This window comes from Dicentrarchus labrax, unplaced genomic scaffold (assembly GCF_905237075.1).
Source record: "Dicentrarchus labrax unplaced genomic scaffold, dlabrax2021, whole genome shotgun sequence".
Taxonomy (NCBI): domain Eukaryota; kingdom Metazoa; phylum Chordata; class Actinopteri; family Moronidae; genus Dicentrarchus; species Dicentrarchus labrax.
In genome coordinates this window covers 29,049,140-29,064,810 of record NW_026136704.1, presented here as the reverse complement: position 1 = coordinate 29,064,810, position 15,671 = coordinate 29,049,140, and the positions used below count along the sequence as shown (strand labels likewise).

The 15,671-nt window shown below is 39.1% G+C and overlaps 2 protein-coding genes across 2 annotated transcripts; both read right to left on the bottom strand.

Annotated features, from left to right (window-relative positions):
• Positions 1-204: 204 nt before the first annotated feature.
• Positions 205-4,109, bottom strand: LOC127362237 (THAP domain-containing protein 5). Its single transcript, XM_051397705.1, has 5 exons — positions 3,900-4,109; positions 2,607-2,790; positions 1,413-2,224; positions 949-1,135; positions 205-673 (listed from the first exon to the last, which is right to left on the bottom strand). Exons 1-5 carry the CDS (start codon positions 3,971-3,973, stop codon positions 554-556), a joined length of 1,377 nt encoding a protein of 458 aa, XP_051253665.1. The 5' UTR covers positions 3,974-4,109; the 3' UTR covers positions 205-553.
• Positions 4,110-4,325: 216 nt separating this feature from the next.
• Positions 4,326-11,355, bottom strand: ppp5c (protein phosphatase 5, catalytic subunit). Its single transcript, XM_051397704.1, has 13 exons — positions 11,246-11,355; positions 9,637-9,878; positions 8,865-9,012; positions 8,571-8,692; positions 8,426-8,491; positions 8,170-8,268; positions 7,908-8,013; positions 7,491-7,633; positions 6,906-6,993; positions 6,758-6,798; positions 6,447-6,625; positions 6,268-6,349; positions 4,326-5,517 (listed from the first exon to the last, which is right to left on the bottom strand). Exons 1-13 carry the CDS (start codon positions 11,340-11,342, stop codon positions 5,455-5,457), a joined length of 1,476 nt encoding a protein of 491 aa, XP_051253664.1. The 5' UTR covers positions 11,343-11,355; the 3' UTR covers positions 4,326-5,454.
• Between the last annotated feature and the right edge of the window lie 4,316 nt (positions 11,356-15,671).

Below are 15,671 nucleotides of genomic sequence, written 5' to 3'. Positions count from 1 at the left end.
GAACCCAACCTGCAAGCGGTGATGTATTCACTGCCACTAAACAGGGTGTGAACACTGACTCATTTCCTTTGTTGTGGCTACTGAAAAAGAAAATGTCAAACTGTCAGCAATGGTTAAATCAAACTCTCTGTGACTGTAATTAATTGGTTTTGGTTTCTTTTAATAACTTAAATGACTATAGAGATGAAGCCCAAACCCAAAAAGTTATTTGGAAGTTATTTTTTTAATTTGACATGTACATTATCACTTACAAAAATACTTTATAAGTCAAACAAAAAGTGGTTGAAGGGAGGGAGGGGTACAGGGGGGAAACCCATAAAAAACACATTCAACATTGTCCCAATTTATTCATCCATATTTGTGCAAAGCTCACAGTAGATCTAACAACAGACACATGGCCACATATTATAGACAGATCTCATTTTGTTAAAAGAAAAGTGAAAGGAGAAAAAAAAAAAAGTTAGGTAGCATTTTGTTTTCAACAGTATTAGCCCCGTCTCTTTATGGCACAGTGGGCAGCAGACAGACAAACAGGTTCGCAGTCAGTCGGGCCTCACAGCTTTTCGTCCGCATTGTTCAGTGGCGTATACAAGTATGCAGCATCGTTCTCTTCATAGATGATAGTCACAGTCTCACCAGCGTCTGATACTCCTGCACTGGTCTGTATGTAAGCCTGAGAGAGAGGAGACAACAAAAGGTAAACATTTGACATTTTCACAAGCAAAATATATAAAAGAACAAATGTAAAACACATAGTTGATTATACAAATGTTTAACAACTTCCCCTTGTCATCTCTGAGCTGATTGGTGCGTAGTAAGATTAATGGAGAGTTCAATATCTCACCATTAAATATTAAAATACACCTACAGGAACAAGAAACTTGAGTATAGCAATTAGGAGTTTTACTTTTAAATAAATCTGGATTTATTTCATGTAAATAACTTCACCCTCTCAAGCAGCTGTAGTCGCTCTTCATTCAGCATGTTGCTTTGCCTCAGCTGGCTGACTGTGTTCTCCAGTCCCAGGAGTTTCTCCAGGTGTCGGCGATGTCGCTGCTGCAGCACTTTCACCTTCTTCTGCAGCTCAGCCACAATCGCCTCCAGCTGCTCCTTACTCAAGCTGTTCTTATGGTAGCTGTTACGGTAAAGAATGGAAAGAGATTATAAAAGCTGTAATACAAAAAGAGAGTATAGGAAAGCAGGACTACTGAAGTGCTCTTTAGTAGTAATTTAAATGGTCTAATGTCGCTGTTTGTTGCATATAAGCTATATCTTAAGACTGCAAACTTAAGTCGTCCCATTTTTAACTCTAAACCTTGTGATCAGCACCTTTGGCCTTTCTCAATTCTTCTTTCTCAAATCTTTCCCTGAGTGAAAATACGGACAATGTTAGTTAGAGAGTCAGTACTCACCAGTGCTCCTCCAGCTGGTGATCCTGCCGTTCTGTCCCGTCCTCCTCCGATAGGCCGTCGTCTCCCTCTCCCTCGTCTGTGTCCAGTCTCTCCATAGTAAGTACCAGGGAGGTGGGTGAAGGTGGCACGTGTTTGGACACGATGGGCAGAGTGGATGTGATGGGTTTGGAGCTCAGAGCGGACGACAGCACTGTATCCGGGGAGAAGGTGAAGTGGGTGGAGGTTTCACTGGGGAAAACGTTGGGTATCGCCTCAAAGTAGGCGATGACTTGAGTTTCATGGCCTTCGTGGTCTTCTGAGAACCCTTCTGTGGTACAAGTCACATCTTCAACACGGAGAGAGGCCACAGTCTCATCCATACAGCCAAGTGTGGAGTCCCTCATCACCAGCCCGTGGCCCTGAGTTAAAATGGCTGCAGTGATTCCATTCACAAGCTCATCTTGCCCTTCACCAGCAGGGCATTCGGACATCACTACCACCTCCGTGTTCTCGCCACTGTTACTTAGATCATTTACTGTCTGGAATAACGTTAAAGGGAAATTTCCTCCTGTTTCGAATCTGTCCACTGACGGGTTCAGGTCTGTCTGGAGAGAACAGTCAGATCCTCCAACATCAGTCGCCTCCACCAGGCTGGTTTCTCCGGGCTGCGATGGGTCGACAGTGATCTCGTACAGGTGCACCGTGTGGAACGTACTTTCCGTTTCTACAGCATCAACAGCCGCCTGCTTGTCATCCGACACTGCGACACTTTCATTACTATCAGATCGAAGCCGTTTTGGCTTCTTCTCACTGTGATCCGTGGCTTTCCGTTTCTGGAAAAGAAGCAAGAGTGTGTTTATCAGAAGAAACATGACAGTGTTTACAATTATTAATTATTCCTACTGACTTCAGAAGTCTCATCTGAATTGGCCAAAGGATGGAAAGTCTGTTTGTGTAAGCGCCAAGTGAAAAGTACATATTTAATACAAGAATTTTCAATAATTTGTTTTATCCTGAATACATTTTTTGTGTTGCTGAGAGGAATAAATGAAACTAACATGGTACAAATGTTAAAGAACAAAATCCAACTTCCTGAAAAGGAAATCTGTGTTCATGTACAGCAGCATCTTCAAGATTTCTGTATTCAGCATAAATAGAAATTGGCAATATTGTGCAGCCCAAATATTCCAGAGTAAGACTGTGCAAGATTCTTACCTCCGCCTCCTGGAAGAGTGTGGGCACAGCATCGCTCTCCAGGTAACGGATGCCCCATCGCACCTTGAAACACGAAGGGGCAAAATGTTCGTGGCAAATATACTGGTGTCGAGAGGGAGTCCAGCTCTCACGTCCCATGTTCCTCAGCCACTGCTGCAGCCGGACCGGGTCCTGTAGCGGGAACCTAGAATACAATATGTTCGACACTGGTTACACCTGGGCTCCATCGAGTGAAATATTGGCAAATGTTTAAAAGGACCAGTGTGTAGGATTAAGTGGCATCTAGAGGCAAAGTTGCACATCGTATCTAACTGGACACAGCTCATGTGTGTATTGGATGACCTGGGATTGAGAGCAGATTGTGTGTGTGTGTGTGTGTGTGTGTAGGAGAAATTACAGTGGCCACAACACAATTTACAACGTGCTTGTTTCAGTGATTTGACAGTAAAGTCAAAGCCTGAAAACATAAAAAAGAAAACTGCCTGCCGAGGCTGAAAATCAGAGCGTATCAGGTAACTGACTGACTCTGTGGACTCATCTCTTTTCAGTCACTGCTTTATATTGTAAACAGGTTCTTCTGGTCTCTGTGAGTAATGTTTTATTTACTGGTCACGTATTTAAAGCACTTTAAAGTTTAGCTCCCAACCTACATTGTTGAACTGCTGCTGCCTCTTCGCACACATCATCACTGTAAATGAGAATTAGTTCTTATCTGGTTAAATAAAGGTAGAATAAAACAAATACATGTTTTATCTGCTTTATTGTTGGTACTTATTTTACTGACAGGGTCTTTTATTCTTTTAATTCTACCTCACTCTGGTGTGATTTTATTTCTCTGACTTTATTTTGCCTTATTTTTTAATCCTGGTTTTGGCCATATAAGGCACTTTGTATATTTATTGTAAAAAAAAAAAAAAAATTATTGTTTTTAGTTTGAATGTAAAACTTTCAAAATAAAATCATTACGAGTGCGGTCATATTGTGTCCTACTGCACTGCTTCTTACTATTAAATTAAATTAATTTAACACACAAAATTAATCTTAAAGTGAATTTTATTAGCAGGAAAACTGTCAAAATCAAATCACGATTCAATCAATAAAAAGATCTCAAAGGTCGAAACAAGAAAGACGAAAAACATTTTATTTATTTTTTATTTTTTTTAAAATCTCAGTCGGTATAACTCTCCGGTGTTAACTGATCATGGAAGAGGACTCTGTGTCTCCACGGTAATAATAAGAAATAGATCCAGCAGTAACCGAGCAGCCATTACAAACATTTAAAAACAATCTTACTTGTAGAAGCTTTTCCTGTCGCTGCCGCTTCCGGAGTCATTCTTACAGTTCGGCACCGAGCAGTATTTTGGCATCTCAGGTCGGTGGTGGTTGTTGTTGTTGTTGTTGTTGTTTGGGCTCTTTGAGCTTCGTGTCCAAGTGGGCTCACAACAAGGTGAAACTCGTGCTGTGTTGTCAAGTCGCGGCGCTTTTTAGTCGACGAAAAGATCAGCTGTTGAGGCTGGTGACGTTAAACCTATGCGACTGCCTCCTTTTATAAATAAATAAATAAATAAATAAATAAATAAATAAAGGAAGTAGCCCTTCTTTCTTTCTATCGTAATTATATATAATTAGTTATAATTTTCTTTATTTATTTCTTTATTCATCCTACAGCTTTAAAGTCCCCGACCACAGAAAGACACACACATCAATAAAGATACCAGCTTGTTTCTAAAATCACTGGACTGGATTTTTTTTTTATTCAATATTTTTCTCCAAACATTACACGGAATCTTTAAATGATACAGTATATATATATACATACACGTCATCAGTGTATTTTCTTTTATCTAAAAAGTTGAGGGCCACTGGACAATGCAGCTGTGCGTTTCAAGACAGGATTGCATTTTGGACATTGTGTACTGAAGAAATCCACATATTGGGGAGGAGGAGGGAGGGGGGGGTTAATAAGTCACCGGTAATCGAACACGTATTGGAGACTAGAGTGCCATCAGTGTTTGGAGAGGAGACTGTGCGGGAGCTGCCGGGTGAGTGGCACAACAACGGTAAAGGATGAAAACATGGAGAGCAGCAGTATCTTCCTCAAGCGGAAGCAGTGCAAAATAAATGTTACCAGCTACGTGACTGAACCAACTAAATACACCACTAATGGCAAACAGCACCTTTAAGAGTGTACCCAGAGACAATCAACCTTTCTTTTTCTGTTTTTTTTTTGTTTTTGTTTTTTGGACTGGTATTATACATGTACTCGTATTGTTTGTATTCCTGTAAAATAAAAATGGACATACTATAGGATGGTTTTGAGAAACACTGACAGACACGCTGCTCTTTACCCAGTTTACAATGCTCTAAGCTGTGTACACAGGCCAACAGTACAATACTAGGTTTCAGTCACAAGATGCTCCTTGTAAAAACTGAACAATCGTTTTTCGTTACAGATCTTTGGTACATACCAGCTATTTGACCCCATCTGCCGAGTATTTCCGATATTTACGACTGAAATTCTCAAGAGTTGGTTTCTTTACCCAGTGATGGAACATATGAGCAGGTAAATGGACAATGCAAATGGAGATTTTTTTTTTTTTTTCCAGTTTTAACCGATAACATGAAAGAACATACCCAGCTCTGAACCGGGCTGGTGTTAAGTGATCTCTTCCCATCGGAACTACACCACGTGCTTTCTGCGTACAACTAGCGGAAGTTTGTCGGGGAGAGGGATCCCTTAGGCTAAGCATGAACGAGAGCATGTCCGAGCACTGGAGGGAGTGTGGTGGCTGGGATGGTTCAGGTCAGATGGGAGGTCGTCAGTGTCACAGACAGATTTGCGTGGCCTCTACATCATCCCCAACTGCATTAGCGTGTTGGCATATGCCATGGGTTTGACATTCGGATGAGGCTGTGGAGAAGAATGAGAGGAAGACAAATATTAAATCAAGCTACAGCAAGTTGTTTTAAAAGCTGTTCTAGCTGGGCTTCCAAATGAATCATTAATAGCCTGATGCAAAGTTAACTTACCGAAATGCACAATATGGTAAAAAAAAAAAAGAAAGATCTTATTGTGATTGTTTCGATTACAATTACTTGAAATTTCACTCGGAAATCCCAACTTCCACTGCTATTGAAAATAAAACTATTAAAATCATGATGATGTGACATTTGTTGAGGTCTGTACCAAACAAAAATATATTTATAATATTTATGTTACATCTGGAGAACATTTGTAGGCCAGAGCATCTCTCCAGAACTACAGTACTTTATTATAAAGCTGTTTTATTACACATTGCACTTGTTTATATTGCAATTTAAATAATATTTTGATTATTTGTGCAGCCCTACCAACTACTAGTCCAATCTGTGTTTGTTTTTAGTAGATATCTTAGTCGTTTTTGTCTTCAGCCCAGTTGGTTGGTTGACTTTTTACTTAATTTTACTTATAAATAAGCAGTTTAGACAGTTGGGCTGAACAGGACCAGTTTACACCTGATGCTCCAGTAGATGTCACTGTAACATTGTGCACAGAGCTAATCCTATGATCAACATCTGTACAATGGAGCTTTTCAGTGAATTATTACCACAACCAAATGGGCGAGACGACACATGATGACAATCCTAACAAATATAACGATTTAGAGTACAGGATACTGACCACAGCAGTGAACTGGTGAAATTCTGGCTTGAGGTCTGATCCCCTGAGGTGGATATAAGCTCCTTTGTTTCCCATCTGATCACTGGAGGATGGCAGAATACAAACACACAACAGTTAAAATGAACAGTCTTAGTAACAGCTGACTCAAACACTCTTAACCTGCCAGCACGGCGACGTACCAGTAGTTGGGTGCTGAGAACACGGTGATGCACTTCCCTGAGTGAGTGACCTCGTAGCCCTCAGCTTTGACCTCATGACTACGCACAATGTAGTCCAGCTTGTTCTGGTCCAGGAAGCGCTCTGTCACATCTGGCCCAAACTGGCAACTCACTCCTCGCTTGCTGACTGACCGGCCATTCTGTACAACAGAGAGAGAGATAAATTAATTCTTACTTCAAAATAAAAGTGGACTGAATGTTGCTCTAACAAAAATCAGCGACTACTCCCGACCAAATAGACCAAATGAGGCATTGAATGGATGGGAACTGACCTGAGGCTGGGGATCTGACCAGAGGAGGTCACACATGGGACCTGTGAAAAAGCGGAGGAAGGTGTTGAAATGTACCCGTTTTTCTTTCTAGAAATCGTTTTCTTAGAGCCAGTTTTATACCGATGATGCAGTTGGAGTCTGACCCTACCTGAGTCTGGAGGCTGTCTGTTCCTTTCAATCTTCCTGAGGTCTTCCAATGTGACACCATCTTCACTGAACAGTCCACCGTGCATTACCTGAGATGGAGAATCTTATTAGGACTGTGTACAATATAGCAAACCAGAGCATTATTAAGGGTTGCGTAAATCATTAATAAGAACAAAAGTCATCAGAATGATTGCGGTAAATGATGGCTGCTCGTCCATTATACAAAAAGTAAACCCACACACCCTCTTTACTAACAGTCACTATATTTTAAAATAATTTGAATAATCTATCATAAGTGCATGGTAAAGGTCTCTTAGAGAAAACGCATTGACTGTAAATGAAGAGTTTGTGGGGGTCTACTATTTTTATCTCCCCTAAAATGTATTTTTCCAAATAAACAGACATGCAAAGATAATTCTTGTTAGTCTTGTATCTTTACTACACCAAACCCTTTTCCAAGTTCTACTCTATACCAAAATCTTCTCTAAAAACAGAATTTTGGTATCTAAGACAGGACCTGGTAAACAACAACAAAATAAGTTGCATCACCACGTGACTGCTGTGAGCACACAATGCCACTGCTTACCAGTACTTTGCTGTTGATACACTGTGCAAGAGGCAGCCACTGGAAGACCTCGCTGAACAGCTGGAACATCTGGGCTGTGTACTTGGCTTTAACCTCCCCTTCAAATCCATACATCTGGTTCATGTTGTCTGTCTCATGGTTACCTGCAGGTAAAAATCTTGGTTAAACGATCTTATTTAAACAACTTTATTACCTTAACACAAAGTCTTTAATATATCACAAGAAACCAAATGAAAATTTTAGCTGAAAAAGGCAAACAAATGAATTTCAGTGTTGTGAACTTTATGACAACACACTCGCAATCACAATGTCTTAAGTGTGACACATTAATCGTACATGTTAGAGCACACATCTGCAGATACTAGACATGCATCAATAGACTCATGCACAGGCACAATGTGAGCTGAGCGCTCTCACCCCTAAGCAAGTGGAAGTTGTCAGGGTAGAGCAGCTTGAAGCCGAAGAGGGTAAGAATGACCTCGAGAGAGAAAGAGCCGCGATCCACAAAGTCACCGTTGAACAGCTGAATTCTGTGGTTAAGCATTATGACGCACAAGTTCTGGATGTGAGGCTTTTGGTTGTTTTCTTTTTAGACACAGAATAGTAGAAACAAAGAAGACGAATGCAGTGAACACATATTAAAAAGCTGAGGTGGCTGTCTGGAAAAAAGAAAGGATACATAAGGGTTGGTCTCTGAGGGTAAGCCGTTCAACTTGAAGATGTTGAGGAGATCGTAGTATTGCCCATGGGTGTCACCACAAATTGTTATTTTTTCTGCCTGTGGAAAAGAGAAATAGAGTCTTAAAAACATCAACAAACTGCAGAAAGCAACCACGAAAAAATATCATCTTATACTTTAACCCCTGTAGTCCTATTATGGACTTGTCAAAAACAATCCTACTGTTGCACTCATTGTATAACAGCAAAGTCCTCACCTCTTTTAATGTGATTTCAACAAGACTTGGTAGTTTCGAAAGAACATCTTTAACTTGCACCAAAATCTGAAAATAGAAAAACAGTTTAATTGCACGTACAGGTTTCCTTCAGTGACTGTATTTGATATGAACGGACATGTTGTACCTGATAAGCACACTTTCTGTGCAGTTTCTTCTGGTCTTTGAACCAGTCCATCATCTCCTTCATGAACGTCAATGTGACTTTCCCATCTTCGAGTTTGGGGCCGTCGTAGTCATCCTCAATCGCTGCAAAACAAGATCCTTTTAATTTCAAGTAGGGTAGAGAATCAAATGGTTCTCACCAGTGTATTTCTTTATCATTAGTTTCTGTTTTACAATGTTTTATTCACATTATGCACATTATGAATAGAGATATATATATTTTTTTTATATTTGTCCAATAACAGAGGAGACTTACTCATGTTTTCAATGTCCAGAGAGTCAACAACAGATTTTTTTATCTCATCGCTGGCAATGGCTCTTTCAAAAGCCTTCTGTTTCACGATCTTGTTACATTCCTGATACTTCATCCTTGCGTCCTTGTCATTTGGTCGAACCCTCACTACCTATTCATCAGAACAAGGAAATGACAAGACTTAAGCACACTGGTTAATCATCAACTGGCATCAAAGGCAGACACGGGGAAATTGACGCAGAGTCAAGTACAGGATGTAAATGGTAATAAAAGTATATTAAGGGTTATACTGGATGAGTGGTACTGTGAATTGACAACATTTAACACACCTGTCAGTCACTGTTATGCCCATATGCATTTCAATACACATCTATAAATACATAGATAAGTCTAGCTCCATCCTCTCATGGCTTCATAAGGATTAACTCTCATTTTCTGTTGTCATGGTGCTTAGTCAAGTTTGTGCAATAAATTGCTATGACAATGGCGGAGCTTTAGAGGTCTTTGTTGCCACAGCCTTGGTATATTTATATTGCTTATTATGAGAACAGCACGAACAACAACAGGCACCAAATTAGCTGTGGTATGAGTGCCTTCACACTGGATCTGACTGGCATCATGACTGGATTAAAGGATGATCCCTATTCCAGGCTGTTAAGGCAACAGAGCCTAACTCGTGGTGACAGATCAACAGATGGAATTGGCGACCGACTGCTTTCTTTTGAGAAAATCAAAGTGTGCAGCTACTAAGAGCCAAAGATGCCACATTTCTTACCGTCTCGTAGTCCTTAAGTGCAGCCTTAAACTTGCCCAGTGCCATGTTGGAGGTGGCACGGCGGTAATATCCCTTAATGTAGTTTTTGTCTATCTCCAGGGCCTTCGTAGCATCAGCCAGGGCATACCCATAGCACTCTGTGCGTAGGTATGCCAGGCTTCGGTTGCTGTAGTAGATGGCATTGGATGAATTGAGCTCCAGGGCCTCTGAGTAGTACTTGATTGCATTTTCATAGTCTTTGTCTGAAAAACAAACGTCACATCTTCACTGGAAAGTTGGTGGTTCTACAAAGTTCCTATGGAAATGTCAGACGGACTGCAAGCTGTACATATCTTGTATTCATTTCCTATTGGGCTGATAGCACAGCTGGACAATAACACCAAAATAAAATGACAGTGCTGAAACAATTATGAGGGCATTTAGGCTCATGTTACCGTATCAATCTCAGTAAAATGTCAGTGTTTGAAATGAATTTTTAATGCTTGTTTCTATCCACTAAGGTCTACTTGAAGGGACAATCAGTTACAAATAACACACCGTTTATAGACGTAAAATTATACTAATACATTTTATTTAAAGAGTGTTTTTTGTGATACTCAAAGACACTTTACATAAGTTAAAATCAACCCACAACACACTAAAAATATACAAAACAAGACCCGTAGATAATAAAATAAATGATGTTTTACAGTTTATGTATTATTACCAATAAGTAAGGAACACCTTAGTGCCACAGTAAGTTTGACAATATAATATCTCTATCCTAAAGGTGACACAATTGATTATGAGTTATTATGAGTAAATATCTATCCATGTGCTTGTTGCTTACTTATTTATATTTAATGCAGTATACATCAGACGAAGAGCAAACCTTTCCCATACATCTGCTCTGACTCATCAGGGTGGTGCACTCAATAACACGATGTCAGTAAAAAAAAAAAAAAAAAATCCTCTAGGAGTATTATAGCAAGAAATGTACCTGCACTAACAAGCAACCAGATTACAGAGAGGCAACCACACACAACTGGACTTTAGCGAGCGATTCTCCTCCTTATCTGTCAAAACTGAACAATCTCTTGCATGCAAAACGTAGCTCCCTTTCAAAATAAAACGAGCCAAGTCTGTCTAATTTTTTAAAATGCAACCACAGAGTAAAGACAGCTACAAAGAGGGACACAGAGTGGGAACATTTAGGGGTGGCCGGCTGCTCACACGCGTTTCCTGACTCACAAGAAAATTCTAGTTGCATCTAAAAAAAAAACACACACACATAAATAATACACACACATACACACAAGGTGGCTATGAGGGTTAAACCCCCCCCCCAAAAAAAAGAGAGGTATAAAATCTGGATACGACTGTGACACGCGTGACGGCATGAGGGTTAACCGTTAATGAGCTAGCCAGCGAGCTAGCGTTAGCCTAATCCAATGAATGGGGTTTTACGGTTAGCACGCTCGTTAGCTTAGCGTAAATCGTTAGCCGCCGGCTCACGCTGGAGCTTTGTTGTTGTTGTTGTTGTTGTTGTTTTTCTTTTAGTGGTCACTCTGTTTGTCTGTTGTGAGCTTCTGGTGAAAAAGCAACCGACGTGACAGGTGTGTGAGTTTACCTTTAAAGTACTTATTCGCCTTCTCCTTCAGTAGCTCCGCATCGTTGCCTCCCTCCGCCATCTTCTTCTCGCTGCCGGTTTCCGAGTCGTGCGCCATTGACTGGACCGTCGCAAAGGTCGCAAAGTATTTTTTTATTAATTAATTAATTTATTATTATTTTTTTAATGTGAGCTTAAATGATACAAAAAATTACGACTAAAGTTAGATTATTTTACGTCTAAATTTATGGGGGAAAAAACTGTAATTTTCTGCCTTTAGAATATTTTAATTTTAAAGTTTATTATGTTTTTTGTTCTTACTTATTATCTTATTATCTATTAGGCTCTTATTATATGTCTATTTACATGTTTTTAATGTGAGCTTAAATAATACAAAAAAGTACAACTAAAGTTAGATTATTTTACGTCTAAATTTATGGAGAAAAAAATTCTGCCTTTAGAATATTTTAATTTTAAAGTTTATTATGTTTTTTGTTCTTACTTATTATCTTATTATATGTCTATTTACATGTTTTTAATGTGAGCTTAAATAATACAAAAAATTACGACTAAAGTTAGATTATTTTACGTCTAAATTTATGGAGAAAAAAAATTTCTGCCTTTAGAATATTTTAATTTTAAAGTTTATTATGTTTAGATTTACATTTACTTTGTGTACTTACTTATTATCTTATTATCTATTAGGCTCTTATTATATGTCTATTTACATGTTTTTAATGTGAGCTTAAATAATACAAAAAATTACGACTAAAGTTAGATTATTTTACGTCTAAATTTATGGAGAAAAAAAAATTTCTGCCTTTAGAATATTTTAATTTTAAAGTTTATTATGTTTAGTTTATTTACTTTTTGTACTTACTTATTATCTTATTATCTTCTCCTATTATATGTCTATTTACATGTTTTTAATGTGAGCTTAAATAATACAAAAAGTACAACTAAAGTTAGTTATTTTACGTCTAAATTTATGGAAAAAACTAGAATAATTTTCTGCCTTTAGGACATTTATTGTGTATACATACATATTATTTTATTATCTCTTAGGTTATTTTTATAAATATATTGAAATTTTTATTTTTACTTTTACTATATACCTTTACATTCATTTATATCCTATATATCGTGTTAGATATTGTAGCCTATATAAGTACTATTTCTTTAACGTTTAACCTTTAACAGACTTTACTTTATGACCTGAAAAATACAACATGCACTGTAGTGAAAACAGACCAACTATTAGTACAAACACAAGAGAGGAAACTATAAATAATTTGGTCTGTATAATTAAGCTTAATGCAAAACTACAATACACAGATTCAGGTTAAACCAGCCTGCCGTGGTTCATTCATACGTGCAGTTTGTGTTGATGTTTTTATGCCTGCCAAGGAGACTGCGTGTCTTTGGGAGGGTTTTCCGTATTGATTGTTTCCATGTCTAATAATAACTCCTTGGTGTCCCATTAGTTTGTGTGTGTGTGTGTGTGTGTGTGTGTGTGTGTGGGTGGATACAAATGGGACCGAGGCAATGACAATGACATTTCCCAGCCAGATAAAAGGTAAAATGTCAATAATATTACCATTTTTAGTTTGGTTTAGTAACCAGCAGGGGTCAGTGTAGCCCTTCACTGAAACACCTATGAACTAGGCTACTCATGAAATTAGTAGGCAACCATAAGACTGTTGATGAACTACATTCATGTGAGGTTCACCAGAAATATGTTGATTGTGAGTAATGTGTTACTGTAGAGTCATTAAGTAAAGATTAGGTAAATGATTCATGTGGGAGCAAGTTTTCCTGGGCTTGTCTGGAATAATTACCTTAATTTAGAGCAATAGCTTGTCCTTAAGTCAATACCTCTCTGGCTGAACTGCAATAATATTCCAAACTAATTAATATGCAGGTTCCTTTAACACAACAGCCTCAGTCCCAATTGCTTTTGGTCTTCTTCCAGATGCTTCCAGGCTTGAGGATGTCACAGTGGAAGTTCCCTGCCATCTGAACGCAGCAATGCCCGCCTCGGGGTGACCACAGTTGTGGCAATAAGGGGACAAACATGGCACAGGTGCACATCTCCACAACTTTACTCACTCACACATGGTATCTGACGCACCCCAGCCTCAAATAACTGGTTGGCAAAAACATCACGCAACCTTAAACAAAAACACATCCAAGCTGAAACACCTTTTCTTTGCCAGAAACTCTACACCGTGGGTCAGTGGAGTCAGAAGAGGGACATCTGTCTTGTGTACCAGAAAGGAAAAGTCAACCATTTGAGATGTAGGTTTGTGATTTGGTATGTTTGGGTTTTAGATGGTTAGGGTTAGAAGTTCAGCACAATAAGAGACGTTCAATAGCAGCTTGTGACACAGAGGATACGGCCCAGTCCAGTCTGCTGCTCTGACTCACAGGCGACATCCCGCAGTGAAGAGTAAGAGGCCAAACAGTTGGGTGACTCACCATGACCCCTGCCGAACGCTTACTAACTCTAGAATGTGACTTCACTTTCTCTTTGCGAGATAATCTATGAGTCGTCTTTTTCTCTCAACGTGTCTAGTTCTGTGATGGTTTTACTAGTAGTGCCTCGAGGGAGGGAAAAAATAAAAAAAAAAGCCCACTACGAGATTGACTGAGAACGAGCTGACGACGTTACAGCCTCAGCCCCACATGAGAATAAACGCAGACAGTGAGTGGGAGAGACAGTGTGGGAGGGAGAGAGGTAGAGAAAATCTGGCTCGCTCGGAGGACGGAGGAGGGAAATTGCTGTCCTCTTGGGTGTACGATGCATGAGCACGGGCTTTTCAGGGGTCCTGAGAAAGTTAAAACAAACACAAATGGAGGAGCGAGATATACGAGCAACCAGAGAAAAGAGACAGATGAAGGTCAGGAGGAATGTGAGTGACATTCCAGGGTCGCGAGCCAATGAATGATGAGGCCCTCAGAGTGAGTGGAGTATATGTTACATGGGCCTGATCATTACATTCTTACTATTTATTATCCTGTAGCATGTAAGACCACAGCATAGTGAGTGTTTACGCCACCCCTTTAACCGTCATGTCAGACTTTGCCAGTACTTTGTAGAAGCTGAAAAAGTCTCGTTTCCCCTTCTCTGCTCCACTCCAGTCCAAATAATTCACTAATGAGAGCATGACTTCAGGGGGTCTGTGGGGGGTCGCACTTATTTGAACCATATGTTTTTCTAGTGGGCAGGGCAAAGGACTTCAAGCAAAATTAAAGATACATTTGGGGAAAAAAACCCATCCTCTTGAGCTCCACCCTTCCTCCTATTTTGTATTTCCCTCTATCTTGCTTTTGCTTGGTTTAGAGATTTGGTTCCTCTGTAAACCAAAGGATTATTTTTTTTGCTGATAGTCTTTTTGAGTCATCTACGAATTGCAGGGATTGCTCAGATTATACGTCAGCATTGTAAAGTCCAAGTGGAACCTCCTGTTGTTCAGTGTGGCCATCAGTCAGTGTGTAAATCAACATCCTGAAATGACACATTGCATGTTCACTCAAGTTATTTGCGCTACAGGGGAGTGAGGAGTTGGAAATTTCATGTATTTGGAAAATAAACGTGGTGCATACCTGCCTGAAAAAAGTCTTCTGTTGGCTTTACCTTTCCACATTAAAACCGCTTCTGTTTTCTCCTGTGTTTCTTGGACTTGTAGCCAGGGTAGTTAGGGGTGGGGACTGGAGGAGGGTATAGAAAGCAATTGTGTTTATATTTTGTTGAGGGACTGTTTACATTTCTTCAGGGCTGCTTTAAGTATAAAGTAATCTTGTTACTTTCAGTGCCTGCAATGAAATCAGCTGCAGTTTAAGTCCCGGTGAGCAGATATGATTTTATTTCTGCAGTTAGGACGAAGTATTTGTTGTTTGTTTTGTAGAATTATTTTCTAACTTTTGTATTTACACACATTTAACACAACCATGGAGCTGTTCAAGATGGCTGTAGTTAAAAGGCAGTGCCAATGCTCCTTGCTCTACTAAAAGTTATTAAGTATAACAAATAACAACCTGAAATGACAGTTCACTTATTTTCAATGCTTATATTGATTAAGTACAAGTTATCCTGGTCTATATGCATAGTTTGATTAAAAAATGGCACAGTTTGATTGTTTCTGTTGACATTTTGAAAAAAACAGGAAAAACTAATACTTCTTTCCTCAAAGAAAAAACTGTTTCCATTCATGAAAACCATTCTGGCAACTGAAACAAGAACAAAAAGGAACTTTTTCAATTGACTGTCTGAAATTTGTCCAGTGTTTGGTTTTATATCATATGTGGCTCATTTTAAGAATAATTTTCCCATCAAACAGTTTAGACTTGCAAACTAATACAAGTCAAGTCAAGTAAATTTTTTTCTTTACACTAATACAATAAGGGTAGTTCCATTAACCACCAAAACCACGGCTCCATACCTGTG

Bases quoted from the DNA above. Each gene is read 5' to 3' on its own strand.
- LOC127362237 (XM_051397705.1), bottom strand. From the start codon at position 3,973: ATGCCAAAATACTGCTCGGTGCCGAACTGTAAGAATGACTCCGGAAGC. The intron at 1,136-1,412 runs GTGAGTACTGAC...TTACCGTAACAG, and splicing joins CACCAGCTGGAGGAGCACTG to CTACCATAAGAACAGCTTGA. The intron at 674-948 runs GTGAAGTTATTT...CCTCTCTCTCAG, and splicing joins GACTACAGCTGCTTGAGAGG to GCTTACATACAGACCAGTGC.
- ppp5c (XM_051397704.1), bottom strand. From the start codon at position 11,342: ATGGCGCACGACTCGGAAACCGGCAGCGAGAAGAAGATGGCGGAGGGA. The intron at 6,626-6,757 runs GTCAGTTCCCAT...TCTGTTGTACAG, and splicing joins GGTCAGATCCCCAGCCTCAG to AATGGCCGGTCAGTCAGCAA. The intron at 5,518-6,267 runs GTCAGTATCCTG...TCTTCTCCACAG, and splicing joins TTCACCAGTTCACTGCTGTG to CCTCATCCGAATGTCAAACC.